This window comes from Gymnoscopelus braueri (genome assembly GCF_963280865.1).
Source record: "Gymnoscopelus braueri genome assembly, chromosome: 2".
In the NCBI taxonomy this organism is placed as follows: Eukaryota; Metazoa; Chordata; class Actinopteri; order Myctophiformes; family Myctophidae; genus Gymnoscopelus; species Gymnoscopelus braueri.
The window spans coordinates 27,168,625-27,186,124 of record NC_137604.1 but is presented as its reverse complement, the minus strand read 5'-3'; the positions used below and the strand labels follow the sequence as shown (position 1 = coordinate 27,186,124).

The 17,500-nt window shown below is 45.7% G+C and overlaps 1 protein-coding gene across 3 annotated transcripts in view; it reads right to left on the bottom strand.

Annotated features, from left to right (window-relative positions):
* Positions 1 to 17,500, bottom strand: part of klhl5 (kelch-like family member 5) — a 63,254-nt gene that overhangs the window by 3,117 nt on the left and 42,637 nt on the right. For all 3 annotated transcript variants that reach the window (XR_013934928.1, XM_080456621.1, XM_080456620.1), the window contains exons 3-12: positions 17,195 to 17,331; positions 16,313 to 16,509; positions 13,413 to 13,625; positions 8,374 to 8,560; positions 7,468 to 7,692; positions 6,373 to 6,448; positions 6,008 to 6,094; positions 3,493 to 3,567; positions 2,008 to 2,145; positions 1,389 to 1,560 (exon numbers count right to left, since the gene is read on the bottom strand). Coding sequence is in view for 2 of the 3 variants with exons in the window: in XM_080456621.1 (XP_080312747.1) it covers positions 1,389 to 1,560; positions 2,008 to 2,145; positions 3,493 to 3,567; positions 6,008 to 6,094; positions 6,373 to 6,448; positions 7,468 to 7,692; positions 8,374 to 8,560; positions 13,413 to 13,625; positions 16,313 to 16,509; positions 17,195 to 17,331 (1,507 nt within the window). In the remaining variant the exon portion in view is untranslated. The remainder of the gene's footprint in view (positions 1 to 1,388; positions 1,561 to 2,007; positions 2,146 to 3,492; positions 3,568 to 6,007; positions 6,095 to 6,372; positions 6,449 to 7,467; positions 7,693 to 8,373; positions 8,561 to 13,412; positions 13,626 to 16,312; positions 16,510 to 17,194; positions 17,332 to 17,500) is intronic.

Here is a 17,500-nt window from a genome sequence, read left to right as displayed (position 1 = left end):
TTCCTCAATATCAATATTTGATTGTGTTCCCCCCCGCCAGTCATCTAATCTAAAAGAGAATCTCCACACCGGTGGTTATGGTAATAGTCTGGGGAGACGGCTGACAGATCGGTGCTGAAGCGTGCAGGAGGAGCCGGCGTAGCGAGCCACAGAATCAGCATAATCACAAAATGGTGCCAGGATAAACTGAGCTATGTGCTGCTCCGGGCTCTCGCAGGGGAACAGAGAAGACGGTTAAACTTTGCCTTCGGGAGTCTTCCCCAGCCGTTCTCACTTGATCTTCCTATCCTTCCGTGGGCCCCACTCCCCCCCCCCCCCAAATATTTAGACTCCCTCCGTATCGTTGCTGTCGGGTAGAAACCTTGTACAGTGTGTGAAAAAAAAGCGTACTTTTCAGGAAATTGAAAAAAATGAACCTCTGTTCCAATTGATCCAATGTGGTTATGATTTAGCTCTTGTTAATACTTTTCATTGATTCGATAATAAAACACACAAACAGAATGAACCACTTTCACACATTTTTCGGAAATATAATAATAATAATAATAATATAATATTTTGGCTACTCTTGTGCGACAATGTAGGGTATTCACTTACGAGAAGTACCCCACAAAAAGTTGAAATATGGAGATACAAGGTTTCTGCCCGACACCGCCGACAATTCCAGCGTGCTCAGCGGCCCGGCCCGGCGCGTGGCGTATTCTTTCTAATATGACAGATGGCTCTATGAAACCTCCTCAGAGAGCGGGCGGGACGGGACGTAAAGGAGGACTGTGATAGAGGAGGCTGAAATCCTGCTGAGTAGTGGTGCCCAACCCCACCCCTCACCAACCTGCCTCCCTCCCTCCTCCTCTGTTGTAGCGCTGTACCGGCGGAGCAAGGACATGAGCACGGAACAAAACACACATTTACATAACAGTAAAAACAATCTAGCAGCATATGTAGCAGAGGAGCGCGCTGGAAGGTCAGGCTGTGTGTGTGCACAGTGTGTGTGTGTGTGTGTGTGTGTGTGTGTGTGTGTGTGTGTGTGTGTGTGTGTGTGTGTGTGTGTGTGTGTGTGTGTGTGTGTGTGTGCGTGCGTGCGTGCGTGCGTGCGTGCGTGCGTGCGTGCGTGCGTGCGTGCGTGCGTGCGTGCGTGCGTGCGTGCGTGCGTGCGTGCGTGCGTGCGTGCGTGTGTGTGTGTGAAATGACATTATTGGATTACACACTGTGTATACTGTATGGATGTGTGTGTGTGTAACGTATGTGGGCTCAGGCATGCATTTTTGCGAGCACGTATACACTGGACAATAAAGCTATGCTTCGGTGTATGAGCGCTGTATATGATCTACAGTATATTTACTCGTGCGTGCGTGTGTGCATGTACTGTAATGTATTCATGTGCATACCTGCGTCCACTCATTTGTCTGCGGGTCGTAAGCTTCTACATTGTTGAGGTACGCCTGTCCGTCATAGCCGCCCACTGCGTAGAGACGGTCGCCAAGCAGACAAACGCCGACCGCATCTCTGCTGATGCTCATGGGAGCTACCACCGTCCAGGTGTCTGTCTGAGGGTCATACCTACACACACGGACACACACACACATACAGGCATGAATGCACAGGCAGACACATGCACGTACACAAGCATACACACACACATACTCAATATAATTCAAAGGCAGCAAAGCAGAAACCCATTATTCTCAGATTAACATCAACCTGACTCCTTATGCACACAGGCGAACCACAACCCAGACTTTTTCTATCCGATCAATGAATTGTTATTGTGAGCAATAACGGCTCCACCACATCTGCTCAGTGGGCGCAGTGACAAACACACCAGATGCACACACACACACACACACACACACACACACACACACACACACACACACACACACACACACACACACACACACACACACACACACACACACACACACACACACACACACACACACACACACACACACACGCACACACACACACACACACACACACACACACACACACACACACACTCACCTCTCCACGCAGTCACTGAGACGTGAGGCCAGGGATGAGGCCGGAGCATCGTGACCTCCGATGGCGTACAGAAAGCCATTCCACGTGGCCACGCCCACCCCACCGCGCCGCTTGGCCATTGGTGCACAGCCACTCCACCTGGGACAAAAGTGGCAATAACTTAAGGGCTGTTCACACCAAGCACTATAACGATGATTATAACAATGTAGTTCAGCATTGTGTTTGTTATACTGTATGTTGTGGTGTAGACTCTGTTATCCACTTGAGTTAGAACGTTGTTTTTAAGTTATAGTGCTTGGTGTTAACTCTAAATCAATCATTTAAAATGATATATACCATACAGTCCTAATGAAGTATTATAATTATCCCATCTAGGAAATACTGTAATTCCATGATTCGCAACCTGTGGGCGAGGGCATTGCAAAAGGGCCCCCAAATAATTGTCAAAATACTACGATTTTAATGATGATGTTATTTTAAAATAAACAATGAGTTTTCTTTGTGATCCCAATGAATAGGAACTTGAAGTATACTACATTAGTTCCATTGATCGAAGCCGGAACACAATTGATTGATTGATCGTTAAAATAAGCACTGCTCTGAAATGCATCTGACCACTTAAACACAGCAGCCGAAAGGTTTTCAAGTGGGCCCTGATCCAGAAAAGGTTCAGAACCACTGCTGTAATTGACCCCAGTATAGAGAAGAAACACATTTGACAAAAGCTCAGCTGAAAATATTCCATAATGGGTTTTTCTTTCTTTCATCTGGTTGCCTTGTGCAGCTCCCCATCAGAAACCCACAATAATGTATTCAGTAATGCACACAGGTGATTAAATGCTGTCTACTTAAGGCCCTCCAAGGTTTAACTGTCTGCTTTGATACGGCTGAAGGACACATTAGTAAGTCAGGAGGTCCTCCATTAGGACCAACAGATGGGAAATACAAGGAGGACACTCCAGATTAAACCACCTGAACGCTAGCATCCCTATTCTGGGGGGAACAATCGCCGGGCCACGATGTGAGCTTGTCGATCGGCTATTTTCTACGAAGAGATTTGTTGTAGAGCAGTGGTTCTCAAAGTGGGGTCCGGGGGGGACCCCCAGGGGTCCTTGAGGGGATTCCAGGGGGGTCCCCAGCACAATTAGTTAAATAGCATCAAAATCAGTTTAACCACTTTTAACCTTAGATACATTGGAAATAGCCGATCTACAAGCTCCCAAAGAATACCACACGTTGTGAGCTTGTAGATCTGCTATTTTCCAAAAATCTTGAAAAATGCGGGAGGTTTTTGAAACATTTTACCAACACACATCTTGTATGGGGTCCATGGCACAGAATATTTTCAGATGGGGGTCCGCGGGCCAAATACATATTCATTTGGGGATCCTTGGGGGCCAAGTACAGAGCCAACTCAGGTCAAGTTTACTAAGTACAGAGGGTTTAAGTGTTAATTGTAGAGGAATGAAGTGCTGTGTCTCTGACCTGTTAGTGTGGGGGTCAAAACACTCCACAGAGCGCAGGCAGGCTGAGCCGTCACGACCTCCTACTGCATACAGCCTGGAGACACACACAGTGTGTTGTTACATGTGTACCACAGCAACACATTCAAAACCACCACACACACACACACGCACACGCACACACACACACACACACACACACACACACACACACACACACACACACACACACACACACACAGACGCAAACCATTGGCGGCCTTAGCTACTGTATGTTTAGCTTGAAACGGGTGAAACATACAGTGTAGATCTCAAAGTGCCCCTGGCACATAATGCTTTTAAAGTTCAGCTGAAAGAGAAAATGTGTTTTTAACACTTTTGGATAACAAGCTCTGTGATATCTATCTGACTTATATCTATTGATTGCAGAAACCTACGTCTGTCTGTCTATCTGTCTGTCTGTCTGTCGCAGCATAACTAGTGTACCGTCAAACTGATTGACTTCAAACTTGGCATGTGTGTCCCAGATGACCCGGTCGGAACAACGGTTTCCAAGCTGTATCTGTCTATCCGCGGGTCTGTGGAGGATGCACCAAGAATGAATGATGCACCAACCCGATCCATCGGCTTCACGGATGGAATCTTGATTCTCAGAACTGCCTAGTTTGACAGTTTTAACTTTTCAATGTTCAAAACAGTTTCCTGATGATTCCCAAGGCAGTTGAGCTCAGAACCCCACCCCCCTTTACTTTGATTGGCTGAGATGTACTCGCTCAACATTACATGCTGCGTCCCTATCCTGTTTCACTCGGAAACACGTCACAATACGGAGGCTAGATACTCGCGACGGAATGCTGCAGCACACCTGGTCTTCAACCTCCAAGTCTCCCCCTTTTGCATTTCCTTCGCTGGCTTCCAGTTGCTGCCTGCACCCAGTACATAACACTGGTGATGACCTACGACCTAAGGCAATCAAGAGCATGGCACCCCCATAACTCCAAGACATGACACAATCCCACACCCCTTTCCAGTTCACTTAGATCGGCTAAACACAGAAAGTCTGTTCTTCCCTTCCCTAAAACACCCTTGCCAAAGCTCCACACATCCTACACTCTTCTACCTACTGGCTCCCAAACTATGTTATAAACTCCCCCTTGCAGTCAGAACTGCAGACTCACTCCCCATTTTCTGCTGCAGTCTGACAAATCACCTTGTCAGACTCACCCCCTAGATCAGCTCTCTCTTTGTCATCTTTTTTTGGTAGATGCTAGTTATACCATGCAGATGAATGTCAGTTACTTGTTTTTATTGTTTACCTGGTATCCTAGTTTCTTTGAAGCACTACATGGTTCTCTTTGCACTCTGTGACTATTTGTATTTACCCTGTCGTTTGTTGACTAGGGTAAATACAAATAGTCACATAAGCTTACTCTGCTTACTCGGCTTTCACACTTGTTAAAGGGATACTTCACTTTAGGGCCGGGGAAAAATTTAAAAAATATATTAAAAATAAATGAAAAAAGTTATGGAAAATTCATGGCCCCCTCACGCATTAGAGTGTCCTACTAATGTGTGAGGGGGCCTTTATTTTGCCATAACTTCTTTCATTTTTTTTTAATATATATTTTTAATGTTTATTTTATGTGAAAGTGAAGTATCCCTTTAAGTCGCTCTGGATAAGAGGGTCCGCTAAATGCCTAAATTGTGTTTCTGTGGTAAATTCCATTTCAGCTCAACTTTAAGTCGAAGTCCCAAAATACACCATTATGGATGCAAACCAACCTGAATCCTCAGTTTGGTCCCATCTTTTCTCTCTTATGGGAGGGCCCTTGCAACGGGATCCCAGATGCTTAAGGCCACCACTGATGCAACCGCACACAGCACCATCCCATTTCAATTTAGTGACAGCGGAACAGACTGGATAAGCGTGTGTGTTGGGGGATGAAGTGAGGAGGGTAAAATCAATCAGCCAGTTCTCTCGGGAGATCACAGCCCTAACCAGCGTGTGTGTGCATGTGACTATGTGCACGCACACACACACACACCCATCTACATTGATATTTGTGTCTGGAGGGAAAAGAAAAAGCATAACTGAACCAGTCAACCAAGTAATAAGCTCCATCAGGCAAAGAGTCCAGATACAAGTAAACACACACACACACACACACACACACACACACACACACACACACACACACACACACACACACACACACACACACACACACACACACACACACTGTTTGGCATGCTTAGCTCTAGGCTATTGCTTCTGTATTAATTAACATCTATAAAGCCTTTCTCTGTTGCCTCTCTCCGGGCGCTGAATAATGTAATATAGAATAACACCACATTACTGCGATGCTAATAACTTCTCTCGTGAAAGGAGGTTATGATTCATGCTTGACACTCACCAGAACCTCCTATCATTCTGCTCTGTGTGTGTGTGTGTGATAGAGAGAGAGAGAGAGAGAAATAGAAAGAGAGAGAGAGAAAGAGAGAGAGAGAGAGAGAGAGAGGTTTCCTTGCACACTTACTTCCCATTCAGTACAGCAACTCCCACAGTACTCCTGGGTGTGGACATACTGGCGATAAAGCTCCACTGGCGAGCCTGGGGATCCCATCTAGGAGGCAGGCAGGGGTTAAAATACCTGTCACTATTACATAGACTGTAAACACCCTAGAGTGTACACAGGTATGGGTCCATTTGGTTAAATCTGTACACTGTCAGAGTTACAAATGTATACATTAATTTTACTGTGAACAGCAGAATCTGACTGACTTATTCCAACAAATGATATTGGGTCAATGCCTCCTCTGCAGTCCGATAAAAACAATAATCACAGGGATTTGAGTATGAGTAAAGCATAACCATAAAGCTAAATATAACTGTGCCCCCTACCTCTCTACTGTGCTGAGGTAGCTCCATCCATCATGTCCTCCCACCGCATACATGGGTCCCTCTAGGACTGTAACACCTACACCACAGCAACATGTACACACGTCAAATAATGGCAGCTTACCAGAGAACCTTATCTGCTGGAATGAAGCACATACACAGATGGCTGGAGACAAGACTTGTGTCTTTATGGCACACAAGTACGTACGCACGTACGCACGCACACACCCACACAGGTCATTAAGCACGTTTAAGACTGCTCTGTTGGACAGCAGTGTGATGACACCTCGGTAGTCAAAGGTTTATCTAGCAGAACATCTGTAGCTCCAGATGTGTGTTTGACCTCCCTTCAGAAAACACACACCCACACACACACACACACACACACACACACACACACACACACACACACACACACACACACACACACACACACACACACATTCTTCATACACAAAAGTACGCCTCATCTAATCTTGTCATATATCTCAGTTCCAAACAAATGTGAAATTTATATGGTGTGTGTGTGTGTGTGTGTGTGTGTGTGTGTGTGTGTGTGTGTGTGTGTGTGTGTGTGTGTGTGTGTGTGTGTGTGTGTGTGTGTGAGTATGTGTGCACGTGTGTGTGCATGAGCATTGCTTGTGCTCATCTGTGAAAAAGAAAAAACATTCAAACACTGTAAACATTTTGGCACACGGACCACTGTCAAATGTATCAGATTTTCTGTTTATATTCACTTTAAATTCATTCATTAAATAAGAGACTGATCTGATCCTCCTGACGCTCATCATCAACAGTAAAAAACAACCAAAAAACAAACAAACTGACAGGGTCTATAACGCAGTGGCTTCCTGTGGATCTCTGAGGTCAGGTTGATGACATCATATAATGACAATGTCAGTCTTGCCCAAATATGGATGGACGGTTGGACGTGGATCTGAGATTATGAATTCACAAAATGTGAACACAATACCGGACAAAGTCAGATGGTATTGTCCTTTAATTGAACATTTGGTCTACATTTGAAGGGATACATATACTGTACATATAATCTAGAATCTAGAGGGCTTGGCCTTAAAAAGAAAACCCAGGTCTCACCCAGTCCATGCCTGTGTGTGGACATGGGGGGCATGACGCTCCAGGTCTTGCTGTGTGGGTTGTAACATTCCACCGTGTTGAGGGTCTTCAGGCCGTCCCGCCCGCCCACCACATAGAGGTGGTCGTCCAGGACGGCCACGCCGAACTGGAGCCTCCGGCCACTCATGGTGGCCACCTGCTTCCACATGTCCTGACGGAGGCAGTATTGCTCAATACTGGTGGCACCTGGGAACCCAGGAAAACAAGAAAACAGTAGAAGAGTAAAGCTTGAGTTGTACTTAGTTGCATGCGAGTATAGCACACCGAAAATAGCACATCCACAAGTACACAATGCCTCGGTGCGTGACACGATACACAAACAATTGCAAAGGAGAAAGGTGCGCTCCTCGGAGCACAGATCTCCGCCAGGCTGGGTTGCATACCCAGGGCTGTGTCAGTAATGAGGTGCAGCCGTCAGGGCAGGAGAAAGTTGTGGGGGGAAATAGAGTTTGTATGACAGATGGTGCAACTGTTAGCATTTGTGGCGGCCCCTATAGTCAGAAGTGAAAGCGTATTTTGAGATGTGAAGCAGCCCGTTATAGTGCCACCATGAGGCCGATATGAAAAAGTTTCAGTCCAGCGGGGTCTGAGATTAGATTAACTGCTTACAGACAGACTCACAGACTGATTCACGGGAGCGAAAACATAATCCTCGCCCGTTCCATTGGACAGTGAACACATCGGAAAGTTGTCATCAGTCATAGTGTCTCTAGCTTCCCATTTGTGTGTGTGTGTGTGTGTGTGTGTGTGTGTGTGTGTGTGTGTGTGTGTGTGTGTGTGTGTGTGTGTGTGTGTGTGTGTGTGTGTGTGTGTGTGTGTGTGTGTGTGTGTGTGTGTGTGCGTCATGTATAAGACGCTGTGCTATACCTTTAGTAGCATCTATGCCCCCTACAGCGAACAGGGCCCCTACGGTGGCCTTGCGGGGTCTTGTGCGGGGGCTTTGGAGTAGGGGTCGGCGCTGAGGCAGCAGGTGGTACTTCATCCCCTCCATGAGCAGTCGTTGGCACTCAACACTGTCCCGGAGCAGCGGGTTGGACTCCAGGTCTGCCAGGAACTACACATAGATACGCACACGCACACAGCATTATGAGTAAGTGTAGAGGGTTAAGGGTTTTAAAGGAAAGCGATTCCCTCATTGATTGAGAAATTAGAGTTGAATGAGAGCCATTAGCACTGCCCATGTATATAACACACACACACACACACACACACACACACACACACACACACACACACACACACACACACACACACACACACACACACACACACACACACACACACACACACACACACACACACAGTATGACTAATAATTCTTCTACATCTCATCAGCTTTCTATTCTATGACATCTAACCTCATGTGTACAAACACACCCACACCCACGCAACCACACACTAAGCTTTAGCTTGCAGCACTTCAATCCATCTGCCTATTCCTTCTTAAAGTATACCCACACATTGATTGTAAGGCAGGTTTTCCCTTTGAATTTACATTTAGATGGGTATGTATAGGTGTGTATGTACATTTAGAGTTGTATGCAGTGCATAGGCATGACCCCTGAGGATGGACACATGCATGAGTGAGAGTCTAAGGTAAATGGAGAAGAGTGGACAGAGAGAGGAGAGATTGAATCTTTAAAAGATGTATTAGCAGTTTTGAGAGCGTGTATATGCAGGTGCTGACATTATGTACTGTATGTCAGTGGGGACATGTGGAGGCGACTCCTGTCAAACGGAAATGTTGATGGAATCCATTGTTCCTTCCCTGCTGTCCTGCCTTCCCACCATTGCTGCACAGAAACTAAACAGCCAGCATTAACCACTTGAAAGTATTATTTAAATCCCATATTGTCGCTGTCGGGTGGAAACCTCGTATGTACAAAATGTTCCAATGTAGTTATTATTTAGTCACAATACTTTTCATTTGTTCATTTATAATGTTTCAGAAATAGCAAAAAATAGCCAATCAACGTGCTGCGGTGCGACGGGTTGTGACGTGAGCTTGTAGATTGGCTATTTAAGCTACTTTTGAGTGACAATCTTGTACGACAAAGTAGGGCATTAATTTAAAGAAAAACAAACAAAGATGAATTACGGAGATGGACGGTTTCGGCCTGACATCGATGATATACTTTGTTGAACATCAAGTAGTGAAAATAGCAGACCTACAAGCTCACAACACTTGCAACTTGCAACACGTTGGGAGCTTGTACGTCTGCTATCTTAATCGAATATTTGCCTATTTTCGTCGAACGTTTGTCTATTTATGACATGCCCAGAATAGGGACGCTAGCTGGTTTTTCTGTTGCGGTTTCAGCTGTGTGGAGTGGAATATGAAAGTGTTGTTCACAGGCAGATGAGAAAATCTTGCATGGCAAATGGATAAGCAGCTTACAGACACCAGGGTGAGCCTACACTAGCCTATCGCCTGGGGACCCAACAACGGCCTCCTATTCACTGGTGTGTGTGAGAGAGAATACACACAGCATGGGAGACTTAAACAGCAGTGTGTGTACTGTGTGTGTGTGTGTGTGTGTGTGTGTGTGTGTGTGTGTGTGTGTGTGTGTGTGTGTGTGTGTGTGTGTGTGTGTGTGTGTGTGTGTGTGTGTGTGTGTGCGTGTGTGTGTGTGTGTGCGTCCTCTCCTGTGGTACTCAGCCGCCATACTGTGAGGGAAGGGAATGTGGAAAGGATGATAAGGAGGACTTTTCACGACCTCCCCGTCACCCCCCACCCATCGCACACCAGGTGGGTGCAGCACTGCTCACCTCTTTTTCTGCCCTACCACAACACACACACACACACACACACACACACACACACACACACACACACACACACACACACACACACACACACACACACACACACACACACACACACACACACACACACACACACACACACACACACACCCCTCCATTTCTCTCCGCAGCTCTGAGATATGTAGCTCTCACCTGCCCTCTCCATCTTGACTTTTTATGGCCCCCACCCAGAGCCACCACCCCTCCATACCCACCCTGTAAATCTGTTTGATTTATGGCCTGTGGAGTCTCCTCACAGATGACTCGGGCTGTGACCAAGTGGGAACCAGCGGGTTGTGGGGCTGTGTCTGTGTGTTTGTGTGTGCGCGTGCACGTGTGTGTGCACACATCCGTGTGTGTGGTCTGTGTCCTGACACAAACCACATATTCGGACAGATTGTGGACATTAAAACAGCGGACTGGGGGACAGCATGTCTAAGGGAGGACAGACCAATTTTATCCTCAGTTAGTCATGCTGTCCCCATGCTGTTGTCATCTTGATTTTACTGCCGTTTCATACGTTTAAGGTACGAGGTAGGTATCTTTTATGGTTAAGGTTAGGACAAGGGGATATGTAATGAAAGTCAAGTCAATGCAATGCGCTAAAAAGTTTTCTAATTCAGCATGTGTGTGGTGTGTGTGTGTGTGTGTGTGTCTGTGTGTGTGTGTGTGTGTGTGTGTGTGTGTGTGTGTGTGTGTGTGTGGACGTGGAGTACGTGGAGTACGTGGTGTGTGTGTGGGAGATGCGGGACAACGGCCATGTTCAATTCCATGAAAGTTTCATTCATTGGCCGGTGGTGATTATTGATTGGTTGTTGTTTTATTGGTGTTGACAGCAACACGGCTCGTTCGTTTGTCAGCGTGCTGGGAAATGATCGCTTCGTATCGACCTCTGCTCCAGTCCTCTGCTCTTTCCCTTTCTCCATCTCTCTCTCTCTCTCTCTCTCTCTCTGCTCCTTTGTTCTCATTCCCTGCCACCTAGCTTTCATTACAATTCTATTTAACAGCCTCTTACCGTGTCTTTTATGCCTGGCCAAAGCCATATATCTTAAAGGATTTAAGACAGACAGCCATAGCACGGGCCTTGCAGAGAGCAAGGACAAAGACAGAGGAGAGCTGAGGAGAATAGATATTTTAATTGCAGTTAAAAGTGAAATCACACTCAATTAAGGAAAAGTGTGTGCGTGTGTGTGTGTGTGTGTGCGTGTGTATGTGTGTGTGTGTGTGTGTGTGTGTGTGTGTGTGTGTGTGTGTGTGTGTGTGTGTGTGTGTGTGTGTGTGTGTGTGTGTGTGTGTGTGTGTGTGTGTGTGTGTGTGTGTGTGTGTGAGAGAGACCACCGTCTTACGCATTAATTGAGGCTCTGCCTCACATTAAACTGTTCATTAGCAGGTCTTCTGGAAAAGTGTGTTTGAGGGAGGGAGCAAGAGAGAAAAACACACACACACACAAGCGCGCGTGCGCACGCACACATCCTTGTCCTTAATTGGATGTTATTTCACGTATGTGGTCTCTCACAAACACACACACACACACACACACACACACACACACACACACACACACACACACACACACACACACACACACACACACACACACACACACACACACACACACACACACACACACACACACACACACACACACACACACACACACACACACACACACACACACGTCTTGGTCAGGCTTGCCACCTCCAGTACATCTAATTGCATGAGAGGTTGGACAGATGGAGAGACAGTGAGAGAGACAGATGGACTATAGAGAAGCGAGATGAGAAAAAAGAAAGGGTTAATAGAAGTAGGGTGCAGTATACATATGTACATTATAAGATAAGATAAGATTAACCCATTAAGACCTGAGGCCGATTCTACAAATGTCTTTTAACTTTTTCATGTCAAAGACCCCAAAAATGTTATGTATTTGGCCGCCGACCCCCATTTCAAAATATGTTGTTCCAGGGACCCCCAGAAGCAAAGATTTGAAATGTTCGCTCACAAAATGTATTTATATTCAAAGATTTGCACAAATGTTGTATATCTGCTATTTTTGAATTGCCAACTAATGTGCTATATATAGCTAAATCTAAAATGACGCAGATGCTTTCCAAGTTTTAATGGGATAAGATAGGATAAGATAAGATAGACGTTTATTGATCCCCATGGGGACATTCAGGTGTCATAGCATGCAATAGACTGTAGTTCTCAAATTCTGCCCGAACCCGACCCTACCCGACCCGACGTTTTCGGGCCAGGCCGAGCCGAAAATGTATGCTAATTAGTCGGGCAGAGCCGAGCCTCGGGTTCCGTGAAAAGAATAAGTAAAACAAAATCTATCACCCCCCCCCCCCCCCCAAAAAAAAGGCTGTCCGACCTTCCTAGCCCGTGTTATTAATAACAAACTGGCGAAAATGGCCAGAACTCAAACATCGAAAATCTGAGAAAGTGGCCGTTGTTTATCTCTGGAAGGGAAGGTCCAATCTGCTCAGTTCAAAGCTTGTTGGATGCGAGACTTTGAGGACATTAAGCACATATTTTCATTTTTCAGACCTAGAATACATTTTCAGGCCTGTTGAGAACTCTAATAGAGTACCGAAGTCCTGACGTCACTCGTTCATCCCCTGGGTCCTAAAGTAATTTGTCTATGGAGAATAATATTGGGTCATCTTAGAATCGTCTCATATAAGAATTGTGGTCCAAAAATAAAGAAACGGTCTCGGCGTAGTCGGCGATATTGTCAGGGAGGTGGATCTGTATCGTTTATGATAGTCAGTCACTCTGGCGAATATTTAACTAATTTGGCGGAAGTAACATTATCATTTTCTCACCGTCAGTTGATGCTTCATATCCATAAGAGTCAAACCGCCGGGGTCATTTGTTTATTTTTGGAACACAGTTCTTATTTGACGTGATATTGAACATGTCTATGGGAATTCAGAATGGGGGGAGGGAACCGCGACCCAGGTAGGATGCGAAAATTACGTCAGACTTCTGATAGAGTCTATATGAGTAGGCCATTAATCAATAGAGCCATCTAGCCATCTGCACTTTTAATTTTAATGCACCACCTATTACCAGTGACTATATGCATGTCTGACCTGTGCTTGCAGCAGTGGCATGCGGATGTGAGCCAGCAGCGAGGCCAGATGGGGGCTCCTGCCTGGAGGATCGTGGAGGACCCAGCTCAGCAGTGCCGTTACCACGGTTTCCTCGTCCGGAACGTTGATGTCATCCGAGGTGAGGAGTCTCTCCATTTCCTCCATGGGGAGCAGGAGGAACTCCTGGCCTCCAACCACCTCCAGAAAGTGCTCCTAATTGAATGTCGGAGAGAGAGACATTAGAGAGGAGCGGGAGAATGGAGAGAGAGCGAGGAGGAGAGATTTAATGGCATGGTATGTAACTTTGCCCTGTGTTTTTCAACACAAAACTATATATATATATACTTTATTTTAAAATAAATTACCCACCATTCCCTCTATACCAGCAGTTGTCAGCCACTGGAGTAGTGTGGTGGTGTTTACCTGCAGAAACACATTGCCCTCCCGCTGTATTTTGGCGTTTTCACTGTTTGTTTTCGTTGCCCCAAAAACATCCCTGTCTACCAAAACAACAGCGAAAACACCAAAATACAGCGAGTGGGCAATGTGTTTCTGCAGGTAAACACCACCACACTGCTCCAGTGACTGATAACTGCTGGTTATCCCCCTCAGGACAGCGGAAATCAGGAGGCAGAACATTTCGGAAGGCTGAAAGTAAGTCATAAACAAGGGATGCCGACAACACTATTGGAATTTAAGATCTGAGTTTTAACTGCAAATGGAAAACCTCACCCGGGCACACATCTCTACCAAGTCAGTCCACTGAATGGCTTTTACATGGACTGTATTAATCCTGTGTGTGTGCGTGTGTGGGTGTTTGTGTGTTTGTAAGTGAATTACAGACAGAGGCAGCCAGTCACTACCAGATGAAGCCACCTAAACTATATAATTACCCCAGATTACAGTCAATAATAATCCTCTTAGAAAGAGAGAGAGAGAGAGAGAGAGAGAGAGAGAGAGAGAGAGAGAGAGAGAGAGAGAGAGAGAGAGAGAGAGGACGACAGAGAAAAGAGAGGATAGATGAAGAGAGAGAGGAAGTGAGAGAGACAGACAGACAGAGAGAGAGGATGGAAACTAGAAGGATGCTGAAGTAAAGGAGAGGGGGAATGCAAACAACAACACAAATTGTAGAGAATAATAGAAATGATGAAGCGGTTATTTCCCAGTCGCCATAGCAACCCCGCTGCTGTGTGGAGCCAGAGTCGTGGCGGTGATGATGATGATGGTATGTGGTGCGTCAAGAATGAGAAACCAATTTGTTGGCCATGGAAAACATCAGGGTGGAAAAAACTGACTGAAAGCCCCGTCAGAGGCTAATGCCTCGCAGAGGGAGGGAGGGTGGATGGAGGGAAGGGAGGAAAAGAGACGGATGTAAATGGAGGCAATAGAGCGAGGAGGAACAGAACAGAGGTGCTGATGAATAAGATTTGGAGAAGGACAGATGGTTACGCCTGATTTATTCTGGGTTGCGCATTGCGCGCTGGAAATAGCCGATGATCTACAAGCATTGCGAGCTTGTAGATCGAGCTTGACACGTGACACCAGCATGCAACGGAGTATAAACTAGAAAAAGTGCTCCTCGGAGCACAGGCCTCCGCCAGGTCAGGTAGGTTATTGTGGGCCAGCAATGTTCGGAATTCGCCAATCAGGATGGAATATGAAAAATCTGACGGATCTGTCTTTATCACTTGACTATAGAGATAATGTGTACCGATTTGCGTGATGTTTGGATATTTTTTTTAGGAGTAATATAAAAAAGAAATTGTGCAAAAATCGTCCTCCTGGTGGCGCTATAATATGGCAATGTTAAAAGGCTGCCATTTGTCCCTCAACGTAGTGCGAATGTGCGTGCAAAGTTTCACCGCAATCGGACAGCGTTCATGATTTGCGGCATTTTGTTCAAAACGGGCCACTCCTGCAAACTTTAGATGTCAATCTTAGTCAATCAGGATGGAATACAAAAAATCAAAGCGATTCGTCTTGATCACATGACTATTGAGATCATGTGTACCGATTTGCGTGAAATTTTGATCAAATCTGATCCAAAAATGTGTTTTACATAAGTCAGCCTCCTGGTGGCACTATAAAATACATTTGGAGCAGAGGTTCTGCTCTGGCACCTAGGTCCGAGGGAGTGTGTGTGCAGTTTCGCTGCAATTGGGCCAACGGTGTCGGAGATTAGCTGCTCGCAGACAGACGGACACACAGAAGGACAGACTCCGTTATGGAGGAGACAATTAAGTACAACATCCAGTGTGTGTGTGTGTGTGTGTGTGTGTGTGTGTGTGTGTGTGTGTGTGTGTGTGTGTGTGTGTGTGTGTGTGTGTGTGTGTGTGTGTGTGTGTGTGTGTGTGTGTGACAACTTATGTGCATGCAGGAAGGGGTGCATGTAGGAATGTTTTGCATGACATAGCTGTCAGGCAGAAACCTCTTATCTCCACATATTAACTTTTTATTTTTTTCGTTAATGAATGCCCTACTTCGTCACAGTGTCACACGAAAGTAGCAAAATAGCAGATCTACAAGCTCAAAATGCATCTTGAGCTTGTAGATCTGCTACTTTTGCATCATAAGTCATCATAACTATCATAAGCTCAAATATATAAAAGTAACAGTTTCGGAAACATGAGGTTTCCATCCATAGTTTGCTTCAGTCCTTCTCCAGTAAAACATTTTTTTTGTAGCATCGCCACAGGGTTTTCATCATTTCCAGCCACTACTTCATAATGATCAATCGCACTCTTGGCTCTAGCAGTGACTGCAGTGGTGGCCTTTGGTGTAGCTCTGCCACCATTGCGGCTGCTGTGGAACTAACCAAGGAGTGAGGCAGCTGTGCTGTACTGTAGTGTACTCGTGTACTGTACTGTACTGTACTGTACTGTGCCGTGCCACCCACCCACCATGGTGTAGTCGTGGGCGGCCCTCTGCAGGTCATTGCAGCCCTGTGCGTCTGCGTAGGAGCGGATGCCCAGACAGTTGGAGGGGTGGAGCTGCTTCATCAGGAAGGAGCAGCAGGCCTGCACCACCGCTGACAGCTGTAACAGACAGGAGGCCGACAGCAGAGACTCGATGGTGTCCTCCCTCAACTCCAGGCGACCTGGACGGTGGATGGAGATGACAGAGAGAGAGAGAGAGAGAGAGAGAGAGAGAGAGAGAGAGAGAGAGAGAGAGAGAGAGAGAGAGAGCTTATTCTACAAGCTTGTTGTGGTGGTTCATCCCAATACTGGGGCTGCATTCGGATTTAAATCCTCTCAATCCTATTGACATTATTATTGTATTGACATTATTAAGAGAAGAGAAGAGAAGAGAAGAGAAGAGAAGAGAAGAGAAGAGAAGAGAAGAGAAGAGAAGAGAAGAGAAGAGAAGAGAAGAGAAGAGAAGAGAAGAGAAGAGAAGAGACCTTGCCAGTGTGCCAGTGCCAATCTACAAGCTCAAATTGCATTGTAATGCTATGCATAGTGAGCTTGTGTTTTATATTTTAGAAATGTTTAGAAGGTTTTCGCCTATAATGACATGCCCAAAAAGGGGTCAGTTTGAAAGTGATTATGCGTGGGTTATAGATAAATAATAAATATAAATATTTAACGAATGAAAAGTATTAACAAGAGCTTGTGACTAAATAATAATAGCTACATTGGATCCATTGGAACACAGGTTATTTTTCCCAGTTCCTGAAAAGCATGTTTTTTTTTGGGGACCTACAAGGTTTCCACCCGACAGCGACGATATTACATTTACATTTAGATTCGCTGTATGTAATGAGCTGTAGAGAATGGCTGTACCTGTGTATGCATACTGCACCAACGTCCACAATGCCTCAGGGTCAACTCCCTCCATCTTCACCTCGTCTTGTTTCGCCTCTCGTACATCACTGGTGAACATCGCAGCGAAGTAGTCCGACACCGAGGACAACACCAGTCTATGAAGAGATAACACGTAGGACTTATTGAGACCACTCTATGAAGGGACAATCCCCCCCCCTCCACACACACACACACACACACACACACACACACATATGTAAAGCAAAGCGATATGTACATTTCAGGTAGAGACGACTCTATGAAGAGATAACATGTAGGATAGGA